Below are 18,386 nucleotides of genomic sequence, written 5' to 3'. Positions count from 1 at the left end.
TTCTTTATCTGTAACCATTTGTGACGTCTAGGCCATTTACTTATTTACATTCTCATCAAGATGTAAATTCTGTCACCCCAGGGTGGGGTGCCAAAGGGCAACAAGATCAAGGAACCTTTTGTTCACCTTGAGGGGTGTTCCTCAGGTATAAAGGTCTAGATGTCCCTATGTTCAGTGTCCTTTGCCATCTCCTGACCGCTCAGGAAAATAAAACTTTGTCGGCCAGCAGACGTCTCTATTTCATTCTTGACCAGCAGCTGAGAATTTCCACAACAGCAGTCTAAAACAACAGTCAATAAATCATAACTGTTTAGGAAGGTGTTGATTATACCCTATGGTCATTTTGGAGGCCCTGTCACACCTGAGCCTACACTCTTTAAGTCATTTAATATTGTGAGTGATATAATTTTTGGCTATAAATTGATTGTGTGTGTGTGTGTGTGTGTCAGTCAGTCACATGCTCCAACAATACCAATACTGACAGCATTAATATTTCATGGCCGAGGTGGTACAAAGTGCCTACTGGTTTCCCATAACAGACTCACTCACTCATTTGGATACAAGACACACAGACACCCAGATAGGCATGAAGACACACAAAGGCCTGTGGAAAATGCACTTGCTCACGCTCACTCATGACACAGAGGCACACAGCTTGTGGCCTGAGAGGGATCGTAGCTGCTATTAAAAATTGATTAGCTGTCATAGTATCATTTTCCCCCAAGGTCAAGTCGCAATCTGTGAGTGTGTGTGTGTGTGTGTGTGTGTGTGTGTGTGTGTGTGTGTGTGTGTGTGTGTGTGTGCAAAATGCTGGCTGCAGAGATAAAAGAGGTTTAAAAAAAACTCCCACAGTCTTTCATTGTCATTCAGATATGGAGAAGAGCAGAGAGGGTTGGGATGAAGGGATGGGAAGGCAAAAAATAAGACTTATCTGTACACTAGACAAGAGAAATGAGGTGAAGATTAATAGGTTATACAGAGAGAAGAGAAGCTCCCCTTATTAGCTTTTATAACATCTAAATAACATTTGTCAACAGCAGACATGCAGTGGTTGACAGAGACAGTACTTCAGCTCAGCAGGGCTTAGAGACTAAATGCTAATGTCGGCATGTTAACACGCTCACAATGAGAATGCTACACAGGTGCTGATGGTAGTGTTTACCAAGCTCACCATTAGTTTAGCATGTTAGTATGTTAACATTTGCTAATTAGTGTTAAACACAAATTACAGCTGAGTCTGATGCAAATGTCAGTTTTGCAAGTATTGGCTCAAAAACCATATCTTTGGTTGCCATGGTAGTGCAAGTGTATGCAGCGGCCTCTCCTGGAACAAACAGGTCTACCTGTGAGATCTGTACAGCACCATCAGCAATTAGCAAAACCCACTGGATTTTTAATCATCACTGGTGACGTCACTGAGTGTTTGTACCAAATTTCAGGACAATCCATTCGATAAGATATTGGATTTGGACAGGGTGACATTGCCTTCCACAGAGACATGCTACTGCTGCTGCTTAAGAAACAGGCAAAGCTGCAAAACTATACAAGTTACTTAGTTAGAATCAAATTTGACAAATTTACATTTTTATTGCACACAGTTTGAACAGGGGAGATAATTATAATTCCATAATTGGTCAGTCTTACAAGGATTAGTCTATCTCAGGTACTCCTGAATGATGCAGGAAGCAGTCAGATCAATAAGACATCTTCCATAATAATTTAATAATAATTTATTCAATCAAAGAAATCCTCTTTTTTTATTTTTCCTATTTTATTTTTCATCTGACATCTTCAAAAATGTGTTCTTTTTCAGTCTATATGTCTGTGTAACTCTACAGTTGGTTTTCTAGGTGATAATACATACAGCTTAATTTCCTCGACTGATACGCATCCCCCCCTGCAGTCAGTGGTCTGAATGGAAGACTCCCAGCTGGCTTATTTGATTAAAGTGAGACGGAGCTTACCAACGACATGTAGAGAGGCATCGTGTAAGAAATAACAGAGGGGAGTTTGAGATACAGATGCCACTCAGACAGATCCAGTGAGGGATTCTATTTAATTTGACATCCCTAAAGGGAACAAGGCTAAACTCTTACCATCCCTTTCTCCCTCTCTCTCTCTCTCTCTCTCTCTCTCACACACACACACACACACACACACACACAGCAGTATGTCTGACCTGTGTAGGTTGATTTCCCCTGGCTTTACATGTGATGTCTCAATCTGTTTTCTGCCATATTAACATCAGGGATAACACTAACCCCCCACCCCATCACACTCGCGGACAAGCCCATGTATTCTGCAGGATGTATCGTACACACTTCCACCAGGGGCTTTGCTGCTTCCTTGACATCTTTCATTGTACACTATAATCCTATGAATTTGTGAGCATGCAAGCCTGTGTGTGAGTGTGAATGTGTGCAAATGCCATTTCAGCAGGGAGTCGACCCCCACTGCAGGTGACATTTTTACTGGAGAAATGTCACCACAGCCATTTTCTTCCCATAAGTTTGCATGAGTGTGTGCATGTTTGTGTGTGTGCGTGTGTGTGTGTGTGCGTGTGTGTTTGATTAGGTCTTGGCACGCTTCAATTGATTTCACAGGAGAGGTTTGTTATGTTCCAAAAACCAGAATATCTCCCTGTCTTGGTACCATTTCTCCTCCTTCTTTTATTCCCCATTTCCAGACCATAGCAATGACCATTAATCAGCAAACATGTCAGAGAGACTAGTTATACAGGGATTTTAAAAATCAGGGCTCAGAATTTGAGAATTTGCATCCAGGAGAAGGAACTTAGTTTAGCAAAAATCCCAAAGTTCCCCCTGTCAACACTATATATCTCTTGTGTTTAATCTGTGTTCCAGATTATTTCTTGGCTGGGTGCCACACTAGCTGTACTTCATGCTAAGCTAACTGTCACCTGACAGTAGCTTAATATTTAGAGTGCTATTGAACTTCTCAGCAAAAGAGCTAATAAACAAATTTCCCAAAAGGTCAAATATTCTTTGCAGCAATGAAATAAAGAGAAGTAACTACATTTTCTTTTTTTTTATGTTGTTGTTGTTGTTGTTTTGGGTTTTTTTTGTCACAAGATATTGTTGATTCAGGATGGGCGGGCTAACAGCAGGATGACAGGGAGATGAAGTCGGTACATAACTAAAACGACTGGACACCTTAGTCAAAGCTCCCCAGTAGCACAGATCACACCAGAATGATGTCTACATGCTTGCGAAAAGGAGTGTGTCTGACAGTTGTAATTAAACATTAGTAGTGGCAGACATTTGTTCACAGCAGGGTGGGTCAGACAAGCTGATCAGCTCTATCACAAGATCACAGACGATCATAGTGGGATGAAACAGAAGCCAGAAATGAAATAATGAGACAGAGAGTTAAGTTTTTGTGAATGTGGTTTCTAATGTATATTCAATATGTGTAATATTATAAGTATTAACTGGCTGTTGAGTATGTGAGTGCTTATAAATATGTGTGTGTGAATCTGTCTCCCTGACAACTGAGGAGACATCTGTCACCTCCATATGGAGAGAAACAGAGATAGAGGCTCAAAGGAGGAGCAAAAGAAAAAAAACACAACACATAAAATAATCAGTTGCACAAAAAGACAAATAAAATATGAAACACAGAAACTGAATATGATTAGAGAGATTAGGAGTTGGAATATAAATGCTGCTCACGTGAAATTATAATTTTACTCACACAGAGCATTTTGCTCATATAGCAGGTTTACAGATTTCTACCTATAGTCACATTTCTGTACATTTTCCTTTGTGACTTTAACAATGTATTTTACTTAAACATTTAGAAATAACTTATTTTTAATATTTGTAATTCTTTGTTTGATAACAAACTGTGAAAAGTGACAGGAAAAAATGGGAAGCAAGACCAAAAATCAGGTTCTAAGAACAACATGGTGCATTTGTGCATTTGTGCATTTGCAGATCAAGTCAACTCAAAAATTGGTGGCAGAATAATTTTATTTTAGTATTAAACTAATTGTTTTCTCAATGTTTTAACGTTTTTCTGACTAAACGTTTGTTGATGTCATCCTGGATTAATCTCACTAAGTAACATTTTACTACATCTCATTTCAAATTTAATCAAATTGACACGAGTGGTTGGGTTTGTCCTCTCATCTGGTATTTAATATAAATGTCACACACCACACACACACTTGGTGATGGAGCGACCCAGTAGCCAAATGGTTACAGCACATCACATAACCAAAACGTCCTTGGTTTGTCTCCAGCCTTTGTGGGATGTCATGCCCCTGTCTCCCCCTTTGCTTCTGTCTGTCTCTTCACTATCCACTGTCCAATAAAGGCAAAATGCAAAAATAATTGCATTGTGCCAGAGAAGGAGCTACACACAGCTGTGATGCACTCTCACAGTTTCATGCTCACACCTATGTGCACATGTTCACAAAAGCACAACAGGACATGTGTGGGGTCCTTTTTCACTCTCTGTGTACAGTAATGGAGACCCCTGTTTTGATTTTGTTAGTCATACTCATTCATTTTCTAGCTGTAAGGAAACACACACACACACACACACAGTCAGTGAGCCTGGCACTCAAACTGTGGAGGAGGGGGCACTAAAAACTCATTACATGGACGATCAATATTGCACACACTTGCGAAGCATGACCCCCACACCCCCTACCCCCTACCTCTACTCCCCACATCCACAACACACACACGTTTCATCAACCACTAGCAATGGTGACAGATGACTTTTGTCAGCCTGAGATGTGTTACCGTGGTAACCATTAGGCTACATTTCGTACGGTACAGCATGGGGGACACACACATACCAGCAGACACACTCTAGACAAACTGTCCAAGGTCATGATAAAATACTACAGCTCAATGTTTTAGCACATTCCAGTACTTTCTGAACTGCGGTATTGCAAATTAAATCACGTTAATTTGTAACTGTGGGTGATTTAGAGTAAATGCTGCCACTAAAATCTGAGCTTAGGCAACATACAAATAAATGATAATGATGGTCCTCCATTACAGTTTAGAAAAAATTGTTTTCGCATTCAATGAAACAGACTAAATACCACAGAGACTGGACTTGGCTGTGGATTAAAGTGATAAAACACTTTTGACTTTAGTTGAATCACATGCTATGACACAGTTCTGTCTTCAGGCATGTGCTAAGAAGAAGATGAATCAGAGGTTGAATAATAAATATAATAAACTTTTTAGTCGTAACTGAAATGAGACATCTGCCGCACACGTCAAAAAAATTAATGGACAGCAAGTAAGGTGTCTGACTAACCTCTAGCCATCAGTCATGTCCCATTGGATAAATAATGAAATTACTGCTTTGTCATTAAAATATATTTATTTAACCTATTTGTTAAGCAGGGGACACTTTAGACTTTCAAGAATAGCAAATCAGTTTTGTTTTGAGAAACACTATAGCTAAGAAAAAGATATTTTTCCGTTACCTTTCCAAGCCCAGGTGTATCTTTTATCTTATTGGCTGCGCGGAGAAGGCAGGGTGGAGCAGGGGGAGGAGCCATCAACAGGGCAGAGCTGAAATTGGTGGGAAACAGAGGGGGGTCGCATGACGGTGATGATGATGATGTCACTGGGGCTGTGACTGCGGCGGTCTTCTGCTTCTTCTTCTTGGACGCCAAGTTCAACTTTTGTGCAGCTCTGAGAGAGAAAAAGCCAAGAGGAAGAGGAAAGAGAAGCCAGTCAGTCCAATTCATATGTTAAAACCACTGTAAAACCAATATCATAAACACTTAGTAGTTAAAATGGATAAATAAGGACATGAGGAAGGACAGGAAGGATGGTGGCACATGTGCAGGCACACATGGGTCTATAATTACATCCTTATAGTTTACTGCAGCGCAACCATGGCAAATATGCTAATTGCAGAATGGAACTTGATTACACACCCTTCAACACATGCACACACAAAGACACACACATACACGCACACACTGCTGTTTACATATGTAGCAACATCTGGATGGGGAGTGGTTCATTTGCTTTCTTGCTGCTCAATTCCCTGTGGCATTTAGCTCAAAAGGAGCCACCAAAAAATATATTTATATATCCTCCATCTATTCTGCACTCAGATTCTCCTTGCTCATTCTCTCCTTTTAACTTCAACTTCTGAATTTCATTTCTTTGTCCCTCTGTTCTCCTTGCTCTCTCATTTCTTGCCTCAACTCAGCAGCTTCTCTCTGTCTGCTTCTCTCAGTATAACGGTACTTCACATCATTTTTGGTGTCTAACTTTTTCTCCTCCGTTTCAAACTCTCTTTCTTTCTTACAAAGCATACCACATATCCACATCTGAATTTCTGGTTTAACCTACATGAAAGATGATTTAAAGAGACAATTATTACCAAACGCTACATTTTTCTCCCTGTCTGTCTTTTTGTCTTTGGCAAAACTGTCACAACCAAAGTTAAGTGCTTATCTGCATGATTTTAGCCTGGCCACTGTTAGCTAGTATATAACGTGCTTGATTTTGTTGTATTGAGGACAGTTTCTCTGTTAAAAAGATACAGATGGGTGATGGATTAAAGGAAAAACCAACAGAAAGTTTCTTAGTAAAGTGTTGAGCCACCACATGCTGCCAGAGCAGCTTCAACACCCCTTAACGTTGGTTCTACAAGTCTTTGAACCCTATTCTTCCAGAAGATATTCCCTCACTTGGTGGTGGAGAGCGCTGTCTAACACGTTGGTCCAAAATCTGCTGTTAGGGTTCAATAGGGATGAGAGCTGGTGACTGCGAAGGCCATAGACTATGATTCAAATCACACCACTTGTCCTGTGGATGGGAGCATTGCCATCCTGGAAGAGACCACTCCCACCAGGATAGAAATGATAAAAGTCTTCACTCAGGCGACTTTACATTCACTTGCAGTCTCTCTAAAGGGACCAGTGGACCCAAACCATGCCAGCAAAATGCCCCCCACAGCATACCAGAGTCACTGGATCCCCTCATTGTAGGGTTCAAGCATTCAGGCCTGTACTGTCCTCTTGGGGTACGCCACACATGTACTTGCTCACTTGTTGAGAATATGCTAAGGGGTGACTCATCTGACCATATCATTTTTCCCCACATCTCTGTAGAGCAGTGCCTCTGGTTTTTGCACAACTGAACTTCCAAATGTGCACTCATCTTTGTAATGAGGGGTTTACGCACTGCAACTCTACTATAATATCCCTCTCTATGTAATTGTCAATGGACTGCTCTTGCTGATCACATCCTGCATTGACCTGCATCCTGCATCAGTCAACACAGGAGGAAGAGCTGTTCTTCTGTTGTTCCTTACATTTTGTAGTATTGCACGAGCATGACGGACATCAAATGTGCACTGTCAACCACGCTCTCCAACCCTGTTTACTGATGTCTTTCCCACAGATCTAAATGCAGATGTCACTTTAGTCACTGTTCCTACAGAAACACCTGCCAGTTGTGCAGTCTTTGTGTCCTAAGCTCCTTGTTCCAACAATGAACCGTCTTTCACACACAGATCTTTTGCTCTTGCCATCTTGATACAAAATCATAATCAACTGGGCCTGCACAGTATATTTATATATGTCACAGAGCATGATTGGATGTTAATTGCTTAATTGCACCATGCAGTGCAGCTGTGTGGAAGCATCTGCATTCGTTATGTTTCTGCACTCATTTATGCAGGTTTATCTGTTCATTTGTCACCTGTCTGTACGTCTTGAAGGAGAGTCAGTGATTTACTGTCATTCTTCACTGTATGCATCAATGTATTTCATTCTTTGAGATTTAAGAAACTACAATTCAAACAGGTGGATTTCCTGACAGTCTGAGTTACACACAGCAGCTGTATTAACAAGATGATAAAATAAAATACCTCTAAAACAGCACTGGCAGGGATTCCTGCTCTGCTCTGCTTTAATCTATCCTCACATATATTTCTAAGATTATAAAGAGAGAGAGAAGACCTTGCGCCCTGACACACTCTCTGTCAAAGAGCCATATTCTCACACCATTGGCTTTCAATTAACTGCAGCAGGTTACAGAAATGAGAGCGAGGGGGAGAGTTGGCAAGAGAAAGGGAGAGAGGGGAAAAGAGAGAAATAGAAGAGAGAGGTGCAGTGTAAGAGGAGGGACGGGAGTGGGGGGAAGAGAGATGTGGATTCAGTGACCCGTAGAACGACGAAGCGTTTCGCCATTTGACTAGCTCTCCCAGGAGATTTGTGTGTGAATCTGTGTGTCTAGGTGTGTGCTTGTGGCTGTGAATGTGTATGTGAATGCATATAATGTATGAAACAAAGCTGCACAATAAGACCACTAAGTGATTTTTAACTGTGTGCAAGCTAAGCTTCCATATATATTGCAGAACATGCAATCAAAAGCAATTACAGGTTTTTGTATTATACCACTTGAATGCTTAAAAGCTTTCTGGTAGCATGAAGACACATGTAGCAGAAAACTGTTATTGGTGCAGAAATATATTGAATATTAAAAATAATAGGAGGATTCAGTAAGAAAGATGTGTCTGAAATCAACCTCTTGATTTCCAAGTAACAATGGAAACAACATGGCTGCTGCAGTTGCTGCAGCGCTAATGGTCGTAGACAGAGACATGACTATGACGGATTCACGCACGGGTACTGGATAATTCCTACATGTAGTATGTACATTTTTTCCACTACTATATGTAGTAAAGCATTTTTCTGTTCTTCTATCCATGTATGAATGCACTGCTCCCTGACCAAAACACAGTCAGATTTTTTAAATTTTTTGTTATGATATAAAACATCCCTTAAATCCATCAACCTCACCTATTTCAAATATTTGCACGTACTGTTACCTTCATATTATATCCTCACACCCTTACAGCCTTACAGTTTTAATCTGTGGAACAATTCAAGCATAGCAGACATTTCTCTCTCTCTCTCTCTCTCTCTCTCTCTCTCTCTCTCTCTCTCTCTCTCTCACATACACACACACACACACACAAGCTAATTGGTAGCGTTTAATGACAAGTGGCCAGGGATTTGGCCAAGTGAATCTATTCCAATCAAATCCTAAAGTGAAGGGCACTTGTTTTCTATCCATCTACTCCATCTCTCTATCCATCAGCTACCTCTGTCACCCCCATCCTTTTATTTATCCCCCTCCTCCATTGCCCTCGTTCATGCCTCCACTCCTCTCCTCGCTTGCTAAATTCTAAATCCCTCTCACTCTATACCCATCTCTTATTTTTCCCTCTATTTTATTCCCCCCCTCATTATTTTTATCCTTTCATCTTTTGCCTTCTTCTCTGCCCTCCATATATTCACCCATCCATCTTGCCATCCATTCAGCCTTCCTTACATGTATTGATCCCGTCATCCATCCGTGCCTTTCTTCCCCTCTGTCCCTTCATGCGTCTCTCTCTTGTTAAAAAATCAGCACAGGTCACAAATAGTCCAGCTAGTAACCTGCTGTTGCTTTGTTTTCTCCTTCCTTTCACACAAGTGCGAACACTTACACTTGACATATACATACAAGGACTCACTTGAAACACACACACTCACGCAAAAACACACAGCGCTGATTTATGACTGGTGTCCCTGGGCTGTGTTGTTTTCTTAGTAGCAAATTACATTCTATTTAACAGGCCATCAGTGGAGGGAGATATAAGGACAAAGAGTGATGGTGTGTGTGTGTGTGTGTGTTGTGTGGGGTCAGTAAGGCTGGTATGGACAGAGGATGGGCTTTACTGACACTATCTATCTACTGACATGTACCTGCCAATTTACACACTTCCTACTTCATATTAAAACACCAGAAGATATGCTCCACTATAAAAGTGCACACACACCTGGGCAATAAAATAGTAATACATCATTGTGTTCAACATGGAGTTACAATGGCTACATGATACTTCTGGCTAATGTGTATCCTGGCATACATACCACGTCTGTGGTACTGTAGATATCTAAGCTGGTCGCTTATCTTCCTGAAGGATATAAATGCGTTAATAATAATAAACAACACGAGGTCAGACATTAATGTTTGTTAGTTGAGTTGGAAAATTACTGAATGGATGAAATAGTTGAATTCACTCTTGCTGCCCTCCCAGTAAGTCTAATATTAAAAGCAGTGAGACCACTTCAAGAGCAAATAGGATTCTCTTTCAAAATAAAAGACCACTGCTTCAGCTGCTGTTAAATGACACGAGTAACAAAAACAACAACAAATGTGGTCCTGATGTACTGAGGCCCTTGATTTGGTAATTTGTTTATCACTGACCACCTATTTAAATCAATCAACCATTATTAATTGTGGCTAATTGGTGGCCAATTACCATTTGATGGAATACTTGTTTTTAAAGAAGGAGGCAGCGAGAGGTAAGCAGAGGCTGAGACAGAGACGGCGACCCCACCCCACACCTCCCCCTCCCACCCCTCTCACAGCCATCCAAAATAACAATGCCTTCCCAATTCACCAATTCACTTGGGACCCATTCATTTACTCTGCTGCCTCCAGTAACACACACACACACACACACACACACACACACACACACACACACACACACACACACACGTACACACCCAACCAAATCCCTAAAGAACCAATCCTTGGAGCATGCAGTAAAAAAATTCCTGCACTGATAGGAACTCCCTTCCCCCAGTGAGGGAAAGCACACACACACACACACACACACACACACACATAGGCATGTACAGCATATCTCCATCCTCTATCCCAGCATCCCCCAGAGGGCCACTGCAGCACTGGGAAGATGGAGCGTTGCTGTGTGAGTGTGACATATTCACAGACAGATTGCTACTAATGAAAGATATTACTCACATGCACATTAGCAGAGGTAAAGAAAAGGTCAGTGGGGAAACAGGAAAGAAAATTTAGAGAGGAGAGGAGTGGAGACAATGGCAAAGGAAGAAAGGAGTGGGAGAAAGTAGAGAGCAAATGACAAATAAAGGAAGCAAATAAATGAAAACAGAGGAGAGGAGAGAAGAGGTAGAAAGAGGAGGATGAGTAGGAAGAAAGGGATCAGGTGAGAGGAGATGTGGTCGACATAGGGATTTTGCTGTGTGCAGACAGTGAGCAAGAGGAGGACTGTGTGTGTGTGTGTGTGTGTGTGTGTGTGTGTGTGTGTGTGTGTGTGTGTGTGTATGTGTGTGTGTGTGTGTGTGTAATAAGAATGTCTGTATGCAGCCCACGTCTAAGAGTAAAGACCAAGACAACCATGGGATTTACCAGCACTGCATGGCTGCATCCTTCAACTATAAACACAAATACACACAAGCACACACCAGAGTCAAAAATAAAAGGTGACAGAGTGTATGTTGCTTTTTTTGCCAATTAAACTGAAGTCCTACTATATGCTCACTAACAAATGCAGCCAAACTGTGTTTGGACAGCAAACAAAACAAACACTGTGACACTTTGTCACTCTGATTTTAAGAGGAAATTACACATCACAGCTCTGGGGATCTACAGGAATTACACAGCATAAAACAGGAAACAAAGACTGACAGATAGACACACACATGGAAACACACCAATATCCACACACAGTGACACCTGCACCATTAAACAAACCATGTTCGTTCACTTAGAGGGTTAATCTGTTTGTGTAAAATGGCCTTGTTACCTGACAGTTCTGGGGGTCATAGAGAGAAAGTGAAACAGAGAATGTGTACACATGTTTGAGCATTCCCACATACATTTACGAGTCGGTCTGAATGACAGACCACTGTCTGCTACATATCAGCAGACACACACACACACATTCACATTGCATTACTGCTGACTTTGAGATCATACAAAAGCACAAAAAGACAAAGGGAAGAGAAAGTGAAAAACCAGTATCATTTAAAATGTGATTTAAAGCAGCTCATTAGATTCGACGTCTCAGCAATACTTCAGACGCTGTGACACACTCATATTCTTGTGTTACCCATGAATAATTTAGACATTCATTTTCAGCTTGCCATGTTTATTCATCAATAATTTACCCATATTATCCGTGTTATTTATGTTGTGTCGCTCTGCATTTCTCTAGATTTGATTACACAGTTCATTGACGACTGGTGACTGGATAGTTGATTTATACGCAAACACATCAAAAGATTGGAGTAAGAGTAAGTGCACTTACAAGATAATATCATATTCAGTTCTCCACCACCTTCATCTTATTTCATCTTACAGTGTAGTTATTTGTAAACCAGTTCTTTCATCCTCTTTGCTTTATTAGACAACTTGAGAGACGTCAGCGTAACAGTCAGGCTGTGTCAGTATGTGTCTGGACTTTTAAATCCTGGATGAACTAACCCAGTGATTAATCTTACATAAATAATCTGATAAGAAGCACATCAGATCTTTGTTTTTATTGAAATTTGAAATTCTCTGTAATACTAATTCTCTTAGTCTACACAATGCTGCCAAATCCTGAAAATATTAATCCTTGTGGGATAATACAGCATTACAGTGTGGATATTAGTTTAATTTTTCAATGGCTTCCTGTGGCTCTCCACAAGCAAATGCAGATATTTCTCAATCTTGTTTTGTCCCATTCAGTCATATTGTGTATAGTTTTCACAAGATACTTTATTCAAATTCAAACACAAAAGAGAACTATAAAGAAAAGAACAGGATCCACAGGTGAATACTGAGAGATGCAGAAGGAGCAGTGGTGAATTAGCAAGAGAGTTTTTGCAGTTTAAAAACACCTCCTGACTGATAAGCAGCAGACACATCAGCAGATCTGGAGATATAATGTAGAACATTTCAATAATGCATCTGAACAAGTTTATAAAATGTGGAAGCTGAAATCAGGATGTCAGTTGTCACCCTCTCCTGACCAATAATGCCGATACCGAAATAAAACACCTGCATGCTGGCACTGTGTGGACATATCAGGTGAACTTCCTGACATGTATCCACAGAGTGAAGTGCTCCAGATGTGTCCATCTGTTCTGTCAGAAGTACTTTGATGTGAAAGCATCTTACCTGGCAAAGAAAGAGGCAGCGGCGGAGGTGGCGGTCGGTGCCGTGGCGGTTACAGCTGGGGCGTGAGAGGGCGAGTTTGTATGTGATGGTGAATTTGTGTGTGAAGGAGAGTGTGTGTTGTAGCGGTTGAGAGCAGCTTCAGACAGTTCTTCCCTGGAGGCCTCAGAGATCATCTGGGAGATCTGATGAGAGAGAGAGACTTTTTATTATAAAATGTTATCACAGTGACGCGTTCTCTGTGTGTGTTTGGTTGTTACACAAGAGTGACTAAGGAATGATTAGGTCAAGAAAGAAAGAAAGAAAGAGCAACAAAGTTACTCTCTTTCATTTTCACCCGACTTGCCCTTCTCTCCAACCCAGACAAATGTTTATGTGTGTGTGTTCCTTGGCTGACAGACTGCAGATAAGCTTTCTGGTGATCACAGTGAACCAGCAGCAGACTGACAAACAAACACACGCTCCTGTCTTGGTTTCTGTCTTTTAACCTAAAACCTTCTCCCTTCTTTTCTATTCCTCTCTTCTTCTTTTTTTTTACTATTTCTTCTGCACAATTCAGTTTCATTCCCTCTGTCCATTTGCTCTGCCATCTTAAGTTATTCACCTTGTTTGTCCTTTATTATTGGATCATCTTTCATGGCATTTGTGCTTTATTAGATAGTATGCAGGGAGAAAGGACAGTGAGGACGAAGAGTGAGACCTTTGAACTGATAACACTGGATGAAATGAAATTTCCTGGCCTATGTGAGTTACTGTATCAACAGATTTACGGTATAAATACTATTTTTTTTAGCATTTCACTTTTATTACACAGCTGATAGTGTAAATATATGCAGTGTGAGTGACCAAAATGTGGTCACTGCATGTGTCAGTGTGAGCCTGGGCAGTGTTTGGAGTTGTCTTATACCAGATTCAGAGGCTTGAAACATGCATTCACACACAAAGAAGAATTTACACGACACTTTAGCTGCTTTGTATGGGAGTGAAAAATGCATTAGATTGTCACTGTAATGAATGCATAGACATGTGTGTTCATGACTGTGCGTTTGTGTCCCTGTGTGTAGGCAACCCATTTGTGACACTGATATGGATTATTGATTATAGTTCTTTATGTGCTGCCAGTAACCAGACAGCAGAACACCTAAATCATAGCCACACGCTCTAATAAAGGAACTAAAGCTCGTGTGAGAGTTAATCTGTGGGCATGTATGTCTATTGTGAGTACGTCTGTGTGTGACCTCGTGCATGCATGTGTCTGCACCTCTCTGCACCTGTGTGTATGTGTGTAAATCACTTTCACTGTGCGTATATTTACTGCTGAGGGCTCCTGGGGTCCCAGCGCACAGCCCACTGCCTTGATAAATTACCTATTGTAAATGAGATGCCTCTATAGTTTATGTACCATACTCCTCTGTGCATTTACACCCATTTCAAATGCTCAGACCTGGCTTTCCACCCTTGCATTATTAAAGGAGTCATGAACATATGGTATGCAGGCTCAGTGAGCTACATGGAATACCTGTGCATTTGTCCTGGTTACTCATTTATCCTCATGAATGGGAGGAGGAAAACTACTTGCACGGTGTAGAAAAAGTGTCCCCAAAGAGGGTTATTATACGAGCTGAAAACTGGGGTATAGGTTGCGGGGGAATGTGCGGAGGTCAGTGGAGGTGCAGCTGTTCAGCTAGATAGTGTGTAGAAGGTTTTTTTCCCAAGCGTGTTAGCAGTCACATCATTAGACTGACCGACATTTCCATCCACAAAGCCACACTGCTATCACGGCTATCATATTCACCTTTAGAATATCATGAAACATTAAAAGGTTTTCTGTGGTTCTCTCTATCTGAAACAGCAGTGTGCTGACGGGTAATTATGCCTCACTCTTCTCCTTAAATTGGATGTATTGTATAGAGCTGTCAAATTAGTTCTGCATCTGAACTACTGCACACAGAAAACAGATGGCTAGAATGATAATTCCCAGTCAACTGGCAAGTGATTTACCTGGATGACATTCTGGGTGATGTATACATTGAAATGAATTATATTTATGTTTGTTCTTATGAGGTCATCGCACTTGCTCCATTCAGTTTTTCCCACAGGACTAAAGGCTGAGTTTAAATTATGTGTATTAAGTGTGAAACTTTAATGATCCTTATGGGGATATTAAGTCATCACAACAGGAGAGAATAGGACATAGATAATAACAGGACGTATAAAGAATACTAGGAAAAACACAACAGTGAAATGTGTTGAAAATAAGACAGCAAATCAATGTAAATCCAGACTCTGACCATGTTTTCATAGAACACCTGGTTCTGAGATTGTACCTGTCAATGTGGGACTTTGATAAATGTGATATCAGATTTTCCCAGAAATGTGAAGTGAAAAAAAAAAACCCAAACACTCACACACTTATTCTGTCACTCTCACCCCCTCCTCTCTTCTACACCACAGCACATATCCACACCCGTTGCTCTCTGCTCTTAGAACAAGGTAAAAGCAGACTCATTCATCTTCATTACAACACAAATGCTATTTCCCCAGCATTTACCCCCCTCATTTGTCTCTCTTAGATTAATTTTATTTTTACATCCTTTTCCAACCACAGGCAACCAACATAGAATTTGTGCCTGAAATTTCAAGTTTGTATGAGGAGGGTGAAAAGAGAAACGGTGTGTCTCTGTGTCCATGTATGTGTGTGGTCCTGCCTGCTTTTGTCAGGGGGTAAGCACAATCTGTAAAACAATCTAAATGCTTACTGTGGTAGAGAGGAGGAAGAGAGAAAGAGGCTGACCTTTCAGGACAAAAGTGGGCGGGGGGGAGAGACACAAAAAAACAGAAGTAAGTGAGCAAATGGAACATGGTGTTTGTGTATTTTATTTGAGATAGACAAAAACAGAGAGTGTGTATGGGGGACAGAGTGGGAAGGAAAAGAAAGCAAGTAAATACAGAGGAAAACAGTCATGAAAGGTAGGGAGGGAGGAGGAAAAGACAGGTAGAAATTGGAGAGTGGGAGTAAATTATATGTATGTATGTGTATATATATATATATATATATATATATGTATATATATATATATATATATATATATATACAGCGAGAGAGAGAGAGAGAGAGAGAGCAAATGTGAGGCAGGGGAGGATGAGACTGAATATATATTTATCAACAAATATACAGCGCAGGGTGTTGCATAATCAAATCAGAAACTGCCTCAGGGCTACATAAAAGATATGAACAAGAAAAACAGTTAAAAGAAAAAAATGTACCATAGTTTTATGTACATTCACTTTGCAGTACACATGACTCTATGAAATACCAGAGATAATAAAACAGGCTTACTGACACGCTGATGAATCAACATATGCTGCATAATATGCATTACAAATGCTGTTAGCTAAATGCACATACTCTTATCATGCCCTTATTTTGTGTTGGAGGTTAAAGGCCTTGCTCAGGGGCACCACTGTGGTGGTAATGAGGGTCGAACAAGCATTGTCCTTTCTCCTTCCCCTCCTGAAGATCGAAGTGACGACCCTGCAGTCACAAGCTTCCTTTACCTTTAGGTCACTACTGCCCCGCTGATCCTGATCCTGATCCTAAAGGACATCCAGCATTGAGCAGTTCACTTTACACAAAATATGACATGATGCAAGTGGTGTGTTGTATCTGATATCCTGTTTCTCTCTGCAGGATATACAGTAACAAACACAAATGTGGGCACAACAAACACATACACTGTAAATTAGGAAAGCTTATCTAACCATTGTTGAAATCAGTACACACACACACACACTGAGAGAGGCACACACCATACGGTATAAACCTGTTTTCAATTAGCTGCTTGAAGGACAGAACGAGGGCAAAGAGACAATGTTAGATTTGTTTTCTCGTGCCAGAGTGAGAGAGTGAGAGAGAGCCTGATCCGCTCAACACTGTCACCATAAAAAGCCCCCAAAAAGTAAATAAACAAAGTAAGTAATAAATAAAGTAAACAGATAATATGGACTTGATTTTTTCTGGTTTAACTTTAAAGTTGCAGCCAGTTAAAAGGTACAGTAATGGTAATATGACAGTTGGCCAGGAAATAACAGTTGATGGTTGAATTTCTGTGCTGTGTCTTGAAGCAACATATATCACTGAGCACATTGCTGTCTGACCTCAGTCATTAATTTTTGCAGCCTGGACCTTTGGTTTGTCACCTCTCAGACTGCTGAGCCAGCAGGATTTTAATGTCAGCTACAAAGGTAGACAGGTTGCTGTCTTTCTCTGTCTCCCTCTGCGTCCTCCCTCTTTCAGCTCTGCTTCTTCTTGTCCTACCTTTAAAGGTGGCTTTAATGGTAATTCTAATCATTAAAAATTGTTACATTGAATAAGACCATACCAGTGTTGTTGTTGCTAGTGTTTCTAACAAGTAATACACACATTTCCTATATAGCCCACTGATTCCACCTGCAGCTTTTTGACTTTTGATGCTCTTACATGTGTTTATTTTCTCTTTCACTTTGCTGAAGAGTGCGACCATGTTAGAGGAGATTTATCATTTGGCCTGATCATCAGCCATTGTAAGAGCTTCTGAAAGCTCCAGTGATGCATCAAAAGCCATTTTCTATGTTTTGTGCCGCACAGCAGTAAAGCAGATCTACAGAATCCAGTTCTCTGGCAAAAAAAAAATCTCACACATCTCAAAGTGTGTCCACATACACTGATGTCTCAGAGGTAATATGGTCTAAGAATTGCCAGATGTAGCCCCTATAATAAAATTTGTCCTTTTCTTACTCACCATTATTCTAAGCCAATCTCTCTTACTTTCTCGTCACCCTCTCTGTCTGTATCTCTTTCCGTTTGATCTCCCTTTATTTCCTCATCTTGACTTTCCATTCTGATTTTTTGATCATCTCTCTGCTCAGCTCCTCCTCCTTCTCTTTCTCTCTCTGGGGTGAGTCTAAACGAGGATGATTTATTATCATGCTCTGTTTCTCCTTTCCTGCTGAAACACCATTACTGTCAAAGTCACAGCACAAACACTCCAGCTCACTAACATTTTATACCTCCCAACACAGGTACTAACTCCAAAAAGAGAAATCCTCGTTCAGATTTGAATACTTTCACTGTTCTTTCCACAAAGACAGGCCAGAACACATAGAGGCTCCTATGCCTCATTAATTTCTGACCAGCAGGACAAGATAACAAAACAATTCCAGAGATTGTAACAAAGTCATTTCCACCTACGATTCCATATCTCTGGATCTGATTAAAGTCATGGACTGAATACAAATATACAGAGAGATGGGGGAACAGCAAGGTAAAAAAGGATGTGAATATAGAGACAAAGCGTGAGAAAGACAGGAATAATAGGGGAGAAGGGAAGACGAAACAGGCATAAGGAAGGA

At 40.7% G+C, this 18,386-nt stretch overlaps 1 protein-coding gene across 2 annotated transcripts in view; it reads right to left on the bottom strand.

Moving 5' to 3' along the window:
* The window catches only part of kif26ba (kinesin family member 26Ba), a 79,194-nt gene that overhangs the window by 33,346 nt on the left and 27,462 nt on the right, over nucleotides 1-18,386 (bottom strand). For both annotated transcript variants that reach the window (XM_018666733.2, XM_018666734.2), the window contains exons 4-5: nucleotides 12,999-13,180; nucleotides 5,474-5,684 (exon numbers count right to left, since the gene is read on the bottom strand). In XM_018666733.2, the coding sequence (XP_018522249.1) occupies nucleotides 5,474-5,684; nucleotides 12,999-13,180 (393 nt within the window). The remainder of the gene's footprint in view (nucleotides 1-5,473; nucleotides 5,685-12,998; nucleotides 13,181-18,386) is intronic.

Source organism: Lates calcarifer, linkage group LG2, assembly GCF_001640805.2.
Source record: "Lates calcarifer isolate ASB-BC8 linkage group LG2, TLL_Latcal_v3, whole genome shotgun sequence".
Classification (NCBI taxonomy): Eukaryota; Metazoa; Chordata; class Actinopteri; family Centropomidae; genus Lates; species Lates calcarifer.
Note: the sequence above shows the minus strand (reverse complement) of the source record. Positions and strands in the feature narration are given on the sequence as shown.